Here is an 18068-nt window from a genome sequence, read left to right on the forward strand (position 1 = left end):
TATTTTAAGATGCTCCATTTTTTCACATATTGCTCGTAACAGTATTATAACTTGCTCTGCTCATTGCCAGACCCTTAGTGTGGTTCCAACCCCCCGCCGGACCCCCCTAAACTATACTATTTTATAAATAAACTTACGTCATTTTAATAAAGCTGAACCTTATATATATTATTGAGAGAACTATTAAACTGAGTTTCCTAAATTGCCAGACAGTTTTCTTGGTTCCTTATCCTACCAAACTCATTGAAACCGTATATTGGGTAACAACGGTGTATACAATTTCATATCAAATTCGTTATTTTAAGATGCTCCATTTTTTCACATATTGCTCGTAACAGTATTATAACTTGCTCTGCTCGTTGCCAGACCCTTAGTGTGGTTCCAACCCCCGCCGGACCCCCTAAACTATACTATTTTATAAATAAACTTACGTCATTTTAATAAAGCTGAACCTTATATATATTATTGAGAGAACTATTAAACTGAGTTTTAAATTGCCAGACAGTTTTCTTGGTTCCTTATCCTACCAAACTCATTGAAACCGTATATTGGGTAACAACGGTGTATACAATTTCATATCAAATTCGTTATTTTAAGATGCTCCATTTTTTCACATATTGCTCGTAACAGTATTATAACTTGCTCTGATCGTTGTCGAACCAAGAAAACTGTCTGGCAATTTAGGAAACTCAGTTTGAGAGAACTCTCAATAATATATATAAATTTCAGCTTTATTAAAATGACGTAAGTTTATTTATAAAATAGTATAGTTTAGGGGGGTCCGGCGGGGGTTGGAACCACACTAAGGGTCTGGCAATGAGCAGAGCAAGTTATAATACTGTTACGAGCAATATGTGAAAAAATGGAGCATCTTAAAATAACGAATTTGATATGAAATTGTATACACCGTTGTTACCCAATATACGGTTTCAATGAGTTTGGTAGGATAAGGAATCAAGAAAACTGTCTGGCAATTTAGGAAACTCAGTTTAATAGTTTTCTCAATAATATATATAAAGTTCAGCTTTATTAAAATGACGTAAGTTTATTTATAAAATAGTATAGTTTATTGGGGTCCGGCGGGGGGTTGGAACCACACTAAGGGTCTGGCAATGAGCAGAGCAAGTTATAATACTGTTACGAGCAATATGTGAAAAAATGGAGCATCTTAAAATAACGAATTTGATATGAAATTGTATACACCGTTGTTACCCAATATACGGTTTCAATGAGTCTGGTATGATAAGGAACCAAGAAAACTGTCTGGCAATTTAGGAAACTCAGTTTGAGAGAACTCTCAATAATATATATAAATTTCAGCTTTATTAAAATGACGTAAGTTTATTTCTAAAATAGTATAGTTTAGGGGGGTCCGGCGTGGGGTTGGAACCACACTACGTGTCTGGCAATGAGCAGCGCAAGTTATAATAATGCTACGAACAATATGTGATAAAATAGAGCATCTTAAAATAATGAATTTGACATGAAATTGTATACACCGTTGTTATCCAATATACGGTTTCAATGATTCTGGTGGAATAAAGAACCAAGAAAACTGTCTGGCAATTTAGGAAACTCAGTTTGAGAGAACTCTCAATAATATATATAAATTTCAGCTTTATTAAAATGACGTAAGTTTATTTACAAAATAGTATAGTTTAGGGGTGTCCGGCGGGGGGTTGGAACCACACTAAGGGTCTGGCAATGAGCAGAGCAAGTTATAATACTGTTACGAGCAATATGTGAAAAAATGGAGCATCTTAAAATAACGAATTTGATATGAAATTGTATACACCGTTGTTACCCAATATACGGTTTCAATGAGTCTGGTATGATAAGGAACCAAGAAAACTGTCTGGCAATTTAGGAAACTCAGTTTGAGAGAACTCTCAATAATATATATAAATTTCAGCTTTATTAAAATGACGTAAGTTTATTTCTAAAATAGTATAGTTTAGGGGTCCGGCGGGGGTTGGAACCACACTACGTGTCTGGCAATGAGCAGCGCAAGTTATAATAGTGCTACGAACAATATATGAAAATATGGAGTTTCTTAAAATAACGAATTTGGTATGATTTTTTTTACACCTTTGTTACCTGGTACCTGCCAAAGGAACCACGATCCAGGTTTCATATTTGGGGATCGTTCTTACCTGTGTTGGGGACACACATACAAGAACTTTCACGTTTATTAAAATGACGTATGTCTGGCAGTCGTGGGCTCTTGCTCTATATGTATTATTGCACTCATTAAATGTTATGTAATATGACTTTTATATTGAAATATAGTCAAGTCAAAGATTTTTTAGAAAAAAGAAATATACACGTGCATTCCAAGTTTATCCCAGATTTTTGTGCTTAAAAAGATTAGCAAAAAGCAAATTATCATTGCCCCTTTTGGACAGACAGGCATAGACAGGCAATACTACAGATATTTAAGGTTAAATTGCACCTGTTTACCGAAGAAAATAAAAATTGAAAGTGAAAGGTCGTGGCAGTGCAAGTAGTATTAAAACATAATTACCAACAGAATTTTGACTATACAAATGGCCTGCCAAAATGAAAAGTTTCTTGATTCGTAATGGTGACGCCTTTTTAGATGCTTCGTCATTAGCTAACTGAAAAATATAACGTCGTTAAGTAAACTAATCGTCAAAAACTGGATCCAAACCGGCGAATACTTTGCGAAATATTATTCAAGACGTTTGCGACATTTGGTTCGCCGGTATTTATTTAGATGTAAAGCTATGAAAAATGAAACAAACTTTGAATTGTGTGTAAAAAAACACGATTAACATTATACACTTACCTGAAACGCCATCGTTGCCGCTTGCAACATCCTTCCAGTCTCTTTTAACTGTACAATACCTTGAATTGAAGGTGTTTGATTCAAATTGTCGCTAATTTCATCCACTGTGTTTTGTTTAGTCGTACCATCCTATTTAGAAAAATATTTGGATTTTTTAAATATAAATTAGAAGTGCCGTGGTGTAGGTTATAATTAGTGATAAATCATAGCGTAGGCTGTCCATGCGCCTATGTTAACGAGTCAGAGTAGGTACTACAAAGAGTACCACAGATGATGATATATGTACATATACCAACTATCAGGTCGATCTTTTGTGCCATTTCATAAAAATTACATTAATGTGGCGTCGATTATAATATGTTAATTCTTGAGGTTTTTTCCGAAATTGCTTTGCAGTAACTAAAAATATTGTACACTAGTTGTACCCGCTTGAAATTTACATCTGTTATTTCGATGCTATATTACAATAATATAAGTTTCATCAAAATCCTTTCAGTAGTTTTTACGTGAAATAGTAACAAACATGCATCCATCCAACCATAATCACAAACTTTTACATTTATAATATTAGACTATGTTGGGTACTATTATTGGGTATATTACTTTCCTTCATTATCTAGCGTCTACATATATTACAAGTCATTCAACAATACCTTATATTTAGAAGATCCAGTGTATAATTTAGACAAAGATTCATTATCTTCCAAAGCCATATAACACTTTTTTAATCCATCGGTATTATTTGACATTAAATAGTATTCTACTGCACCTGACCTGTAAATTAAAATTAACAATTATTTATTTATTAAAACTTTAATGCACAGATACACAAATAAAGGTGCACATGGCGGAATTATGGTGACATTATTCAGGTGCTTTTTTTGTAAGGCTCCAGAAACTATAAGTTTTCAAAGGTAATTTCGGTGCTATTCGAACAAATACTCCAATAGACTACTGCTATTGAGTAAAAACAACATATGCATGATGACTAGGGCCCTCACAAAACACTGCAAATTAAACAAATAAGTTTAAAAAATAACAAGTAACACATAAGTATTATTTTTTTATTCTATTTAATTTCGTTCTGTAATCACACAACAACAAAATAATTCTCTTTAAAATACGGTATATTCCTGGGATTTCCAAAAAGTTGTACTGTCTAAAACATCTCAAATCAATAAAAATCACTATTTAAATTATTCATATACATAGAAAAGAAAAAATATATATACCAATTCTGTCGGTCAATGTAGTAATCGCCGATGTTGCTATATGTTTGCTTTATTTGCGTGTCCACTGTACTAGGCGACATCTTCAGTAGTTCTACCACACGAAACCAATGACCCAAACGTTTGCGAAGGGCTATAGCCAGATCACTGAAAATTAACGAGAACGTGAAAATGGCATCGAAGTAAATGCACTAAAATATTATATTTTTAATTTATGTTCATTTTGCATTATAATCTATGACTATATATAATACGGGAATTTAATTAAGTTACTATGTTTATTAGGTACTTATGCAAGAACGCTGCCGAAATACAATATAATATAATTAGACACTGCAGCGACACCTAAAATTGATTTATATTTACTGTTAATTTACATTTTTTTTTTAATAAAATACAGAAACTAACCGTCTGTCTTCATTCTGGTATATCTTTTCAGCACCGTCGAAATCTTTGAAATAAGCAAGTATTTCTGCTTTTTTAAGGGCATTTGAATGTAGCTGATTCAAACGTGACACAAATCTTATACCGGCGTAGTCATTTCGTCTCACAAATGCAGCCTCGGCCGTCTCTAGCGCCAACTCAGATTCAAAATTCTTCAACGCTGCTTCTGCTAGTAATAACCTGCAATTATTAAACTTAACAATAAAGAAAGTATATCGTATTTAGAGTGGTTCCATTAAAAACAATTATTTTATAAATAAATATTTTAAACTGACCCGGGCATTGTCCTGTCTTAACTATAAATAATGAGATTAGCATTGGTAAAAACAAATCGCGTAAATTTTTCATTTTTTACGTTTTTATTACTCTTTTCTGAGATTAATAAACAACAATAAAAATAAACGAAATCCGTACAGCTGTTCACGGGTGCTACAGTGACGAAGGAATAAGAGATTCATTTATGTATGGATTTCAGATTAGATTTAGAGAGAAATAAGAAGGCTGCTGACAGACAAGAAATAAGTGAAACATATTTTGCTGTAGGCATCTATTTTTTATTTTTAATGGGTTGTTTGTTCTATTGTCAGGTGCATGGAACTGGAGTACTGCGACCTACATAGATCTATTGTGCTCGTCCTTTTAAAAGTTGCTATCTAGCTATAGTTATCAGTGATTTAACATTTTACTTATACATTTAAATTTAAAGCTTTAGTTTATGCTTACCACAACTGTGGATGAGGATTGTCTTTTATAAAATTCTCTGCTTCTTTCAAACCAACTTTTTCTATAAGTTGTCGAGTATCTCTTAAAGATTTCACCTCAATTCGCACTACATGTTGTGGAGTACATTTATCAGTTATGCTGTCTAAAAGTGCTGTTGTTATCTCCAGTTCCTACATAAAAATAAATTATTTCTTATTAATGAATAATTTATTGGATAAATAAATTTACCATTATAATTCTTAATCACTTGAAATGTAGTTATATATAAAGTATATAAAGGGTGATATGAAACTGCTCTAGTAATTGTATTTTTAAATCAGTGCAATTAACGGAATATAATTAAAAGTATCTAATTACACTAATATGCTTGTAATGTAAATGAGAGTGTCTGCGCTAAGTCGTAATAATTATAATATTTATAGTCATTTTGAAGTGGTATATAGTAAACTATTAATACCTAAAGTAAGGCAGAATTTATTATTACACAGGGTTATGCGGAATAGGTGATATATAATACAATTCAACTGAGAACTTCCTTTTTGAAGTCGGTTGAAGGTGTATATTTTAATGCGATGATATATAATTATTGTAATCCGTACTTTAAATTTGCATAAGTAACCCTGCATGGTGAGGGGTTCTTCTGGTTCGGAGTCACGCAGGACGTAGAGGCGAGCTTTCTCTGCCACCGCCAACATCTGCGGATTGTCACTTGCCCACAGTGCGCTCCAAACATCTTTACGTAGTGCTTGCCCGATGCTTATATTGTTTGCCATGTCTGTGTCCAATAGATATAGCGAGCCAGGTTGATCGATTATATAAAATTTACTGAAAATTCAAGTTTTAACAATTTCTATAAATCTTACCAGGAAGTTATGTGCACATATAATGTAGACTAAAAGGTGAGTTTTACATTATTCATAAAGCGATAAAATTAGTAGACAATACTAAGATAGACAATTATTCAAATTCATACCTTGAGTTAGAATTAAGCCCAATTTTATAGGGCTTAGAGTTCATATTAATGGCGGTGATCTTCTTGAAATGAATTAATGAAAAGAGTGTTATATTTCCTGAATCCCTTCCAACTAGTAGATGACTATCGGAACACGTGATACAACATATTGTATCATCTTGATATGCCACATCGTTATTAGATGTAGCAGGAGTTCCATCGGCATGGTATAGTTGCTCTGTACTTCCTAAATAAAATAATATATTAACTAAATCATATCGGTCATTAATACTACAAAAGTGTAATAGCTGTAATAACATATTTTGTGTTACAAATTAATTACAAAAGGATTCGACAACATCAGTCGAGTTTAGGGGAAGATAGTGTGCAACATTAGAATAGAGACTTAGATGTCCAACTACATTGTTTAGAGTCGTAAGAGTAATCAACAATATGATTGTTGACTACTCTTATGACTCTTAAGCAATACGCTAATTAATAAAATAATTTGTAATTGGCTCATAATTTGTAACCATTTCACAACCATGAAAATTGGTTCATAGAAGATAAGACAATTTACGCATATTTTGCTAATAATAATTTTTTTTTTTGCTATGGCAACATGTGCTTTTGTACGAATAACTTACTTGGTCTACTGGGCGTGGCAAATTTCCAAATTAAGAAGGAATCCTTAGAAGCGGCCACGACGATAGCTTTACTATTAATCGTAACATATGATACAGGTATAGTAACTGGCTTAGCTGAAATAAATACATGTAATAATACAGCAAGTACAAAATAATAAAATATATGTTGTATAAATTTGTTATTATACTAACCATCACATTGAATACCTTGCTGATTGGATATTATAAGAGTGCTTAGTGTTGCAATTACGCAATATTCATTAACACCGCTCATGTCAATAACATCGGGTATGTGATTGATCCAAGACTAAAATTACAACAATTAATCAATAATATATTTAGTCATGTAGTTCTATTGCCGATGTATAAGATAGTCAAATCTATCATGTTAGTTAAGAACGTATTTTGATCAGAAACGAGACATAAAGATCTTCTATTACTCTTTCCAAATGAGATTGTATATTATGAACAAATACCAGCAGTAAATGGTATTAATATAGAATAAAATAATTCGGTTAGTAGACAAAACTAGAATAAATCAGTCACCAAAAGCAGTATCAACAAAAGGCATTGCAAGCTCTGGGTCATTTCATATCTTTAGATTATTTTAATAGTAATTTTACTTAACTTAAAACTTAAACAGCAAGTAACCAAACTACTTCAAAACTAAATTAATGGATTGTAAATCGTTATGGGACGAATTGATTTCTGTTATCAAACTTACCTGATGAGTATCCGTGTCCCAAAACGTGACAGTTTCAGTTCCAGACACGAAAGCAAGTGTATTCCCATAGAATGCATATTTATGGTCTGGTTTGACATTAGCAAAATATATGAAAGAGTCAATTGCGATTGCTAATCGTAGAGACCGTTTTTCCCAAGAGAGTGCTCGCAACGTGCCGCCTGGTACGCGTAGTGTCCTTATATGCTATTAAAATATTAAGGGGTATATAAATGTTTTTTTATTATTTGATTAAAACCAACTCTAAAAATTCAAATAGGTTTTTTCAAAAAAACAATATACATCATGGCAGAAATACCGACTCTTAATTTATTTCATTATCTTAGTTTATACGTATAACAATTAAGGTAGCTATTATCCATACGGTTCTGTAACCCATAGACACAAAATGTAAAACTACGAAATTATATTCTATATCAAATTGAATTGACATCTTATAGTTGGATTGGTAATCAACTATACACTCATTACTTTACTCACTGAATATTAAAACTAAATTAAACAATAAATGTACAAATTATTATAACGATAATTGTTTATTTATTACCTCTCCGTATGCAGTGAAGAACTGGACTACATTGCTTTGATCAGACGTTCCTGCTGCTGCAAGAAGTGTTCCGTTATGGTTCCAATGACAATCAATAGCTACCATATTAGTTTCTACAACAACGCTATCTGTAACAAATGCATATTCTAACTATAAAAATGGCAAAGAAATAATAATAATTATAATATTTTCACAACTTAATGGTTTATCAAATCCTGACGAAAATATATCATAGGCATATGCAGCATATGAGTCATACATATAAATCATACAAAAACAGAGATTATGGTCAAGCGCACTAATTCGTGAGTTTTCTAGCTAGTGATATACTGAGGTTCATAAACAATACTGACGCGTTATAACCATTTATCTATTACATATTGACCTGTAAATTATTTTAGAACCATTCTTTCATATATAAGTACACAGCTTATTACATAATTTCAAGTGAACTCATCTTCGATCTATGAAGTCACAAAAACACCTATGCTGTTGTGTATGTTTATTTTAATACATGAATTAAGGAGAAAATACCTTCTTCTGTACAATTCTTCATCAATAATATTAAACCACTTCTGTAGCATATTGCTAACACAGGTCTATTAGTAGGTGCACTTCCAGCAAACCAATCCATTGATATTACCTCCATAGAACCCGCAACACCATTGACTGTCACTGGCATCTGAAAATATTAAAACATGTAAAAATCTATTATAGGTACTGTGCACCATCGTTTCGCCAGATTAATTACAGGGTACACATACACAATTTCAGTCAAAAGTTCGTCTTGTCTGAAGTTTTTTTTATACAAAATTTTTAAAGAAATGAGCTTGCGGCTAACTTGATGGTAAGTAATTACCGCCACCCAGGAACACCCGCAACATCAAATTTCCAAGTACGTTTCCGGCCTTTTATGAAGAAATAAGCTCTTTTCTTGAAGGTTTCAATATCATACCATTGCTGGAAGTTGATTCCAGTGAGTTTTTTTATTCCTTTCATTCTGTCCTACTGACCCATAATAATTCGATTGTTTGATTGATTCAAAGTGCTGGTATTAGTATTTTCAAACTTCCTTTTAAAAGTAGGACGCCCCGGTACTTACTCTATTATAAGCTATTTGTACCTTTAAACTAGATTGCCCGTGAAAGGTATCCAAACTTGATATTTCTATAAATATTAAAATACTAGCTACTGGCCCCGGGTTTGCACGGGTTTACATGTATTAAAACCTGTATATAGATATGTATTATAAACCTTTCTCTTGAATCACTTTATCTATTTAAAAAAACCGCTTCAAAATCCGTTGCATAATTTTAAAGATTTAAGAATACATAGGGACTGTCAGCGACAGTGACTTCGTTTTATACTATGTAATAATGATAAACCTACTGTAAAATTTCCTTGATCATCATACAAATGAAGCTCTCCATTTGTTAGTGCAAATAGAAGCAGTGAATTGTCCGGCGACCATTGAACAGCCGCTAGTCCTGGTCCTTTAATGTCTTTACCCCATACTCTGGAACCATCCACTGAACCCACTATTACAGCTCCTTAAACATATTAAACGAAACTAGTGTCATGTGAACATATTCTTTATTTATATTATTAACAGGATCTTACGAACGAACTAATTTAATGGCAAATAAAGGTATTAACTGCACCTTATAAATGGTTACAGATTATAAGAATTTCAATTTCAATTTACTTCAAATGAGAATGGCTTGCAACTTGCTATATATTTCTACTCTTGGATTCCACTCTAAGGAAAATATTTCTTATTTACCATCTTCATATGCAATGCAGATCTTCTGGCCATCGGAACCCCAAGCCATGCCTGTTACCGTTGACTTGTTTCTGTTGTTTATCATTTCTTCATACCATGAACCCTTAAAATAAACTTCAAGAGTAATTCCAATATAGTTAGTAGTAGTTAGTTAATTACTAGTTAGTTCTGGAATTTTAACACTAACCTGGACTATGACACTAGGATAACCAAACCAGGAAGGCAAAGTATAATATTTGAAATTATATTTTTGTATGTTTTGATAACTTACTTTCACTGTAACTTTCATGATTTCAATGTGATATATTTATTGTTATGTAGCTATTTGTATAGATGATTTATTTATGCCTACAGTACTTAATCCTAATAATATTGAGTTATGTAAATTCTTCTTCTGGGTGAAGTTTGAACTGACCCATAGTTGATAATAATTTCATGTGAAACAATTAAAACTTGTAAGACTACTTTTGATTCCTTCATAAACTGGTAGGACAATATTTAATAACCAATGATAATCTCACCTTGTACAACATCCAAACAATGATGACACCATGCTCATCACTTGTGGTCAATTTTTGAAATACCTCATTCCATATAGCAACACATAGTTGACCAGTATGACCTTCTAAGCTAAGATTCATAGAAAGGTTTCCCCCTCCTCCTTTAAAAAAAAATAATTCGATTATTATGTCAAAGATTAAAAAGTTTTTATAATGAATATAGAAACAGCAATTAATGTGAGCTTTTATTAGCAAATAGACCATAATTTTTTTTAATATACATCAATATTGATATGTTGTTTTAATTTTCTATAGATATGTTATCTAGTAAATAGTAAAAACAAAGTTTCCTTACCTGATTCTAATTTCAAAACTTTCAACATTCCATCCTCTCCTCCAACAGCAATGTATCCAGATGAATGATTCCATGAAATACATGTAACATTTGATTGTTTCGGGATAGCAATCTGTCAAACCAACATTATTAACTTAAAATTTGATTAAAAATAAGTTTATGTATAATATAACCATTCATATACCATATGACTAAAACATGTTAGATATCACTAGAATTTGGAATACTGTTGGTTTCTATGTGCCTTATCATAATGAACAATTGTTTCCACTTTCTTTGCAAAATTATAAAATATGCTGCAATTATTGCTTTTATTTTAATATTACCAACTTACGACGAAAACTAGGGTAAAAAAAATATATTGAAGTTAGATATTAACTTATTATATACTTCAAATCACACACATTTTGCCGATTTTTAGAATTAGTATGAATATATGAATATAAATGACAAAAAATTATTGTTCAAATAACGTGGATTAATTTAAAAAGTAATGTAATTAAATTTTAACAGAATATGTTGAGCAAATCACAACATACAATCGGACCCCTATATCAGTGAGACATATATACAATAATAAAGAAGACACTCCTTGTAAAACTCCTTACGTTACTTGTATAAATTAAAACATCGAAAAGTTGAAACGGGAAACATAACACTCTTTAACATTTAAATTTTCACATGTCAGCCCTTTTCATGTCATAAAAATATTCAAACAGTTAAATTTAAAAAATACGGAAGATCTCTGGGACATGTCAATTAAAGTACTTAGTTCATTCATAGATATTGTTGCTCCTTATCTGGCTACTATTTTCAATAAATGTGTTGATAATGGCGTGTTTCCTCAATTAATGAAATTTAGCAAATTAATTCCACTCTTTAAATCTGGAGATAGATTTGAGCTAGGCAACTATAGACCAATTTCTATTTTGCCAGTTCTAAGTAAAGTATTTGAAAAGATTATGTTTAACCAAATGTTAAAATACTTCAGGGATAACGGACTGCTTCACAGTCAGCAATATGGTTTCACTGCCGGCAAGTCTACTACTGATGCAGGTGTAGCGCTTATTACACATATATTCGAATCATGGGAAAACTCACAGGATGCTCTCGGCGTTTTTTGTGACTTGTCGAAGGCGTTTGATTGCGTAGATCATGAAACACTTTTGTACAAGCTCAAATATTATGGTATTAGAGATAATGACCTAAGTCTAATGAAAACTTATCTAGAGGATAGGGTGCAAACTGTAGATATTGATGGTGTAAAGTCTAAGGGAACTAATATAAAAATGGGCGTTCCTCAAGGTTCAATATTAGGCCCATTTCTCTTTTAATTTATATAAATGACCTTCCCTACATGGTAGAGAAAGTTGCAGATATAGTGTTATTTGCGGATGATACTTCGTTAGTGTTTAAAATTGGTCGCCAATGTAATCAATTAGACGATGTAAATTATGCTATCTCTGCTATACTAAATTGGTTCACATGTAATAATCTATTATTGAACTCCAACAAAACTAAGTGCATTAAATTCACGCTGCCTAATGTAAAACAAGTAAATACGCAGCTATTGCTTAATGATGAAATAGTAGATTTTGTTAATGATACAGTTTTTTTAGGAATAACAGTGGACTCGAAGTTACAATGGGGGCCCCATATTTCAAAATTAGCCAGTAGACTTAGTTCTGCTGCTTATGCAATTAGAAGGATAAGGCAATTAACAGACGTGGCGACGGCAAAACTTGTATATTTTAGTTATTTCCATAGCATTATGTCATATGGCATACTGCTATGGGGTAAAGCTGCCGATATAAATACTATATTTATTTTACAAAAGAGAGCCATACGTTCTATTTATGGTATGGGTTCTAGAGAGTCATTACGTCAATGCTTTAAACAATCAAATATCCTCACCGTTGCCTCTCAGTACATTTATGAAAATATTATGTATACAAGGAAAAACTTAGATAGTTTCAAGAAACTTAAAGACTGTACAAGTAGAAACTTACGCAATAAAAATAAGCTAATTTTACCTAAATGCCGTCTACACAAAGTTAGTAATTAATTTTATGGTAATTGCGTAAGATTCTATAATAAACTGCCAGAGTCTACGCTAAATCTTACAGAGAGGCAATTCAAATCTTATATTAAACAAATGCTATGTAAAAAAGCCTATTATAAGATAGATGAATTTATAGATGATAGCAATATATAGCAAGAATAAGTTTATTTGCGGACAACGTTATAATTTTAATTTTCATACTGCTTTCTTGATATATGATAGCGTAGCAGCTTTTGTATTGATTGCCGCATGCATCCTTATGTAAAGTGCGAATACTGTAACTACCATATAGTAATTTTTGTAGCTGTGACGTGGTCGTGTGGAATGAGTAGTCATGCTCACTAAAATGTCCAGACATGTGGCGGCGTGGTGGGCCGGGTCAATGGGCTCCCTAAAATATGGTCGAGCGCAGTGATGGCTGGCTCATCCGTCATACTCGTGAACGAGTGCTGCTTGTAGGGACTGGTCTGCTCTTATCACTACGACTGATTTAATCTTATTGCATGATTATATTTGACCCAAAAAATTTGTGCTTGTTGGTAGTTTGTATTCACACGTTTCGACTTGTAAATGTAAACTTACAAGGATTGTTTAAAAGAGCAACACACAAGTTTCTTGCTCGTTCTTCTTGTGATGAGACAGCTTTCCGAACGAGTGGTAGATAAAAAACAAATTGTTATTGCAAATATAACTACAAATAATGTTTTAGGTGTTTATTACTTATTAGAAAATTTGCAACTGAATATACAATATTTGACTTATCAGTTTTTTCATGTTACTTAGCGACAATTCGAATTTAGAATAAGCATACGTCACAGTCCGCAGCGAGAAAAACCGGAAGATGAACAATGATATGTGAAATATACATAATGATAATATTTAACATGTGAAGTCGTTAAGATATCGTGGTGGTCTTAATTCGCGACCACTACGTGAACGTAATACTCGTGTCGTAGAGTCTGTGTTGTCATGGACTTCTTCTGTCATGTCTTGTTCAGTCATTGTCCCATTAGATGTATCACTATCATGATTATTGGTAACATTGTGTCGTATTTCTAATGGGAATAGTCGTTGAACAGGCCTTACTCTATCTCCAGTAGCTGTACGAACTTTGGCCACTCTAGAGAATTGATCTGTACCGTCATAAAGTTCCTCCACTATACCTAACGGCCAATTAATCCGTCTGTTATCCTCCATCTCTATTAACACCACAACACCGCACTGTAGCTGAGCGTACTTCTTGTTACGAGGTTGAATTAACGTACTGATATATTCTTTTCTGAACCGCTGTCTGAAAGCGTCTCTTATATTTTGACAGTGTTTTGCTCTTACATTCAATGACTTGCTATCAATTTCATCTAAATCTCTTACTTCACACTGTGCCTGCGGTTGTATAAACATAGATGGAGTTAATGCTCGAAGTTCATCTTGACTGTTGCTTATGTAAGTCAGAGGTCTATTGTTAATAGTAGCTTCACAATCGCAAAGTATTGTTTGCAACTCGACGAATGAAAGCGATGCTCTACCTAACACTCTTCGAAGAATTTGTTTCAACGTGCCAATAAGCCGTTCGTAAAACCCTCCCCACCAAGGTGCGCTGGGAGGTAAGAACTTCCATTTGATCCTTGTTATGGTAGAAAACTGCAATATTTCATTCAAATCAAGAGTATTGAATGAATTGAATTGAATGAATTATCTAGTCCTCTAAAATTGGTACCGTTGTCGCTGTATATAGTTTTTACTCTACCTCTTCGTGCTGTGAACCGTCTTAACGCCATTATGAAATCTCTTGTAGATAAGGACTCGACGAGCTCTAAATGGACGGCCCGGTATGTAGCACAAGTAAACAAGACAATCCATACCTTTGATTCTGATCGTAACATAAGTGGACCTGCTAAATCCACGCCAGTGGTTTCAAATGCAATATTTGCCTCCATACGATCTGTTGGTAAGCTGCCAGTAGGAACATAGCAACTCTTTGCTTTAAATCTTTTGCATTTTATGCAATTACTAACAACCTTTCTTGTTATTTTTCGTAACCCTATATATATCCAAAATGTCTCTCTCAAATTACACATTAGTGATTGTACACCTGCATGTTGAAGAGTAATATGTCGTTGTTGTACCATACGTTGTACGATAGGCTCTTCACTTGGGAGTATTATAGGATATTTAAAATCATACCTTTCAGTTCCTTTATCAATTTTTGTTTTCAGTCGTAATAATCCATTATCATCTGTAAATAGTAACAAGTTTTTCATATTTATATTATCCTTATACCTACTCTGAATTATTCTTATTAATTTTCTTTCAGCATTTTCATACTCTTCGTAAGTCAAGTCTGTTGTTTTTGGTTTTCTTTTTATTCTTAACATCCAACCTATCATCCTGACTATTTTTATATAATTTGAAAAATATCTGAGTTTTTCTAAGAATAATTCTTCTTCAATAAGCATAGACTGAATACAATGTTTTTTCCTTTCTTGATTTACCTCTTTATAGTCAATTCCAAACTTCTCATTTGGCCAATCTTCTTCATCTAATAATAAAAAAGCAGGACCTTCCCACCATTTACTTTCTAGTAACCTCTGTGGATTTATGCCTCTAGAAGGTAAGTCTGCTGGGTTGCTGTCTCCAGGAACATGTCTCCAAGCTGTAGAAGAGGAAGAATTTTTTATTTCTTTAACTCTGTTTTTCACAAAGATACTCCAATCACCGTCTCCTTTGATCCAGGTCAGTACAACGCTCGAATCTGTCTAATACCAAACCGGACAATTTTGTAAAGCTAATGTTTTTGTTACAGTTGCAGCCAATCTGGTCGCTAGCGTCGCGGCGATTAATTCGAGTCTAGGTATAGTAATTTTCTTTAATGGTGTCACTCTAGCCTTCGCCATAACTAGTCGTACGTCTATTTTCCCGTTGTAATCCGCGCGTAGAAATATACATGCTGAATACGCATTGTTACTAGCGTCACAAAAAACGTGTAATGAGTTTTTACTCTCATTTATGGGTGAACTAGTGAGACGTCTAGGTATTACACACTCATTAATAAGGTGAGCTTGACTAAGCCATGTTTTAAAATCTTTTGCAAGGTTTTGAGGTAACTCTTCATCCCAGGTAAGTTTATATGTCCATGTCGCCTGTATTATCATTTTTGGAATGATGGTAGTAGGGCATACAATACCTATTGGGTCGAAAACTCTTTGTGTTATAGACAATAACGATCGTTTTGTTATTTTCTCATCTATATTTTTTAAGGAATTGCAGTTACATCTGAGATTATCTCCATTTATATTCCATAGTACTCCTAGTATAGAGCTATTTTCGACCTTGTTATCTAATAATATTGGACTCGATACCCAACCTCTAAGATTAAATTTACCGTTTATCATTAGTTCCTTCGACTCATTGATGAATTTATCTAATGCTGCCTTTGATGGTAAACTGGTCACACAGTTATCAACATAAAATGAATTTTTCAGTTGTTCTGCTGTTTGTTTCAGGTGATCATGATAATGATCTAAATGATGATTTATAGTCGCAATCAAATGAAACGGGCTTGAGGCTACTCCAAAAACAACTCGTCTGTGCCGATAAGTGACGATAGTTTTATCCATATTACTTGGATGAGACCACCACAGGAATCGTAGATAATCGCGATCGTCCGGAACTATTGCTATTTATAGGAATGCTTTAGCAATAACTGCTGTTACACCTATAGCTTCCTTTCTGAAATTAAGCATAAGTTGAGGAATTTGTTCAAGTAAGTTGACGCCTTTTTCTAAACAAGAGTTCAACGATATGCCGCATTTGTCCTTTGCTGACGCATCGAAAACAGGGCGTATTTTAGTAATAAGACTCGATTCCTTTATAACTGCGTGATGTGGCATGTAGTGACCTTTAACATCTTGATTGGGTGCTACTTCAATAATATTTAGTGCAAGCCATTCTCTAAATACAGTGTCATATTGTTCTACCTTACCTAATTGCAGTAATTTTTTCATCGTGGAATCTAAACGTTTTCTCGCTACTTCAAAATTAGCAGATGGACGAGGAACGTCATGCCAAGGCAAGCATACCTCATAACGACCTTCTTCATTGATCTTTACTGACTGTTGGAATGATTGTAAAACCTTCAACTCCTGTTGAATTTTATTACTTTGTTCTACTGGATCTGTAATACCCAAAGTCTCCAATGTCCATAGATCTGAAATGTCAATTTTTGTTAAACAATGTAATGTTGTTGTCATTGTAACTACAGAACTATAAATACCAGTAGTTGGTCCTTGAATTGTCCATCCTAATTTAGTTTTTATAGCGGTCAAGTTTTCTAAGTGGATTATGTCACCGGTCAGTAAAGTTCCAGAGAAGTCGGCTCCAAATAATAAGCTTACGTCATCAGGTGAGTCTACTTTGTCAGTCAAAATGATACCTTTATCTCGCAGTTGCTCAATTATTACAGACGATCTTATTTTAGGTAAAAAACCGCAGATGTTGTGTTGTTCTAAAACTGATAAATTCAAACTAAAGTCATTAGTAACACTATCAACACTTATGTCAAAAACGTCACGTTCTTCGGTTTTCGTTTCTATGCCGCCAAATAAACAATGAGTTATTCGCTCTTTTCTAGTTGACTTTAAATTCAATTTTCGAACAACATCTTTTTTGATATATGATCTTTGAGCCCCGCTATCGATAAGAGCTCTGACAGGAATCCTTTTATTTCCCAAACTTAATTACCACTACCACGGTTTGTAGTAATGTTGTAGGCTTTAATTGACATAATAAATTGTTCGCCTCATTCTCACATATTTCCTTTTTCTTTTGTCCTTGTTCATCTATATCCGGACACATTATAGTAAAATGCCGTTTTTTACAGAATAAACATTTTGGGAAACTTTTACATCTCTTCATAAAATGATGATTATTTGTTAAACAGATTGGACATGCTTTCTTCGATTTAACAAACTCTTTTCTCTCTTTTAAAGTCATTCTCGCCGCCTTATAACATTCTGAACTACCATGCGAATCCCTATCACACCATATGCATATTATGGAACTTTTACGCTTTTCTTTTGTTTGTGTTTTTGTTTCTGACATGAAACATATAGTAGGGGACTTTGGTTCACTAGATGTTGTTGGCGTTAGAGTGAAACCTTGTCGAGCTAATTGGACTCTCTCTCTTCCGATTCTACCTCTTGTCTTAAAAATTCGACAAGTTCAGAGAGTCCTTTGTTATTATCGGACCTATGCCTGTTCGCGTACCTATGCGCGT

The 18068-nt window shown here is 33.2% G+C and overlaps 1 protein-coding gene across 1 annotated transcript in view; it reads right to left on the bottom strand.

Annotated features, from left to right (window-relative positions):
* Positions 1-16410, bottom strand: part of LOC131844832 (WD repeat-containing protein 35) — a 33996-nt gene extending 17586 nt beyond the window's left edge. Inside the window, exons 1-22 of the mRNA XM_059193807.1 lie at positions 15595-16410; positions 15078-15549; positions 14978-15029; positions 14656-14746; positions 13739-14434; positions 10732-10843; positions 10398-10537; positions 9877-9979; positions 9483-9643; positions 8628-8775; positions 8094-8221; positions 7529-7732; positions 6997-7111; positions 6805-6918; positions 6179-6404; positions 5805-6030; positions 5206-5375; positions 4447-4662; positions 4042-4185; positions 3463-3583; positions 2810-2938; positions 2525-2618 (exon numbers count right to left, since the gene is read on the bottom strand). Of these exons, the coding sequence (XP_059049790.1) occupies positions 2525-2618; positions 2810-2938; positions 3463-3583; positions 4042-4185; positions 4447-4662; positions 5206-5375; positions 5805-6030; positions 6179-6404; positions 6805-6918; positions 6997-7111; positions 7529-7732; positions 8094-8221; positions 8628-8775; positions 9483-9643; positions 9877-9979; positions 10398-10537; positions 10732-10843; positions 13739-14434; positions 14656-14746; positions 14978-15029; positions 15078-15549; positions 15595-16410 (4678 nt within the window). The remainder of the gene's footprint in view (positions 1-2524; positions 2619-2809; positions 2939-3462; positions 3584-4041; positions 4186-4446; positions 4663-5205; positions 5376-5804; positions 6031-6178; positions 6405-6804; positions 6919-6996; positions 7112-7528; positions 7733-8093; positions 8222-8627; positions 8776-9482; positions 9644-9876; positions 9980-10397; positions 10538-10731; positions 10844-13738; positions 14435-14655; positions 14747-14977; positions 15030-15077; positions 15550-15594) is intronic.
* Between the last annotated feature and the right edge of the window lie 1658 nt (positions 16411-18068).

The sequence above is a fragment of the Achroia grisella genome, unplaced genomic scaffold (assembly GCF_030625045.1).
Source record: "Achroia grisella isolate CSIRO2021 unplaced genomic scaffold, CSIRO_AGI_Agris_v1 utg4131, whole genome shotgun sequence".
NCBI classification, from domain to species: domain Eukaryota; kingdom Metazoa; phylum Arthropoda; class Insecta; order Lepidoptera; family Pyralidae; genus Achroia; species Achroia grisella.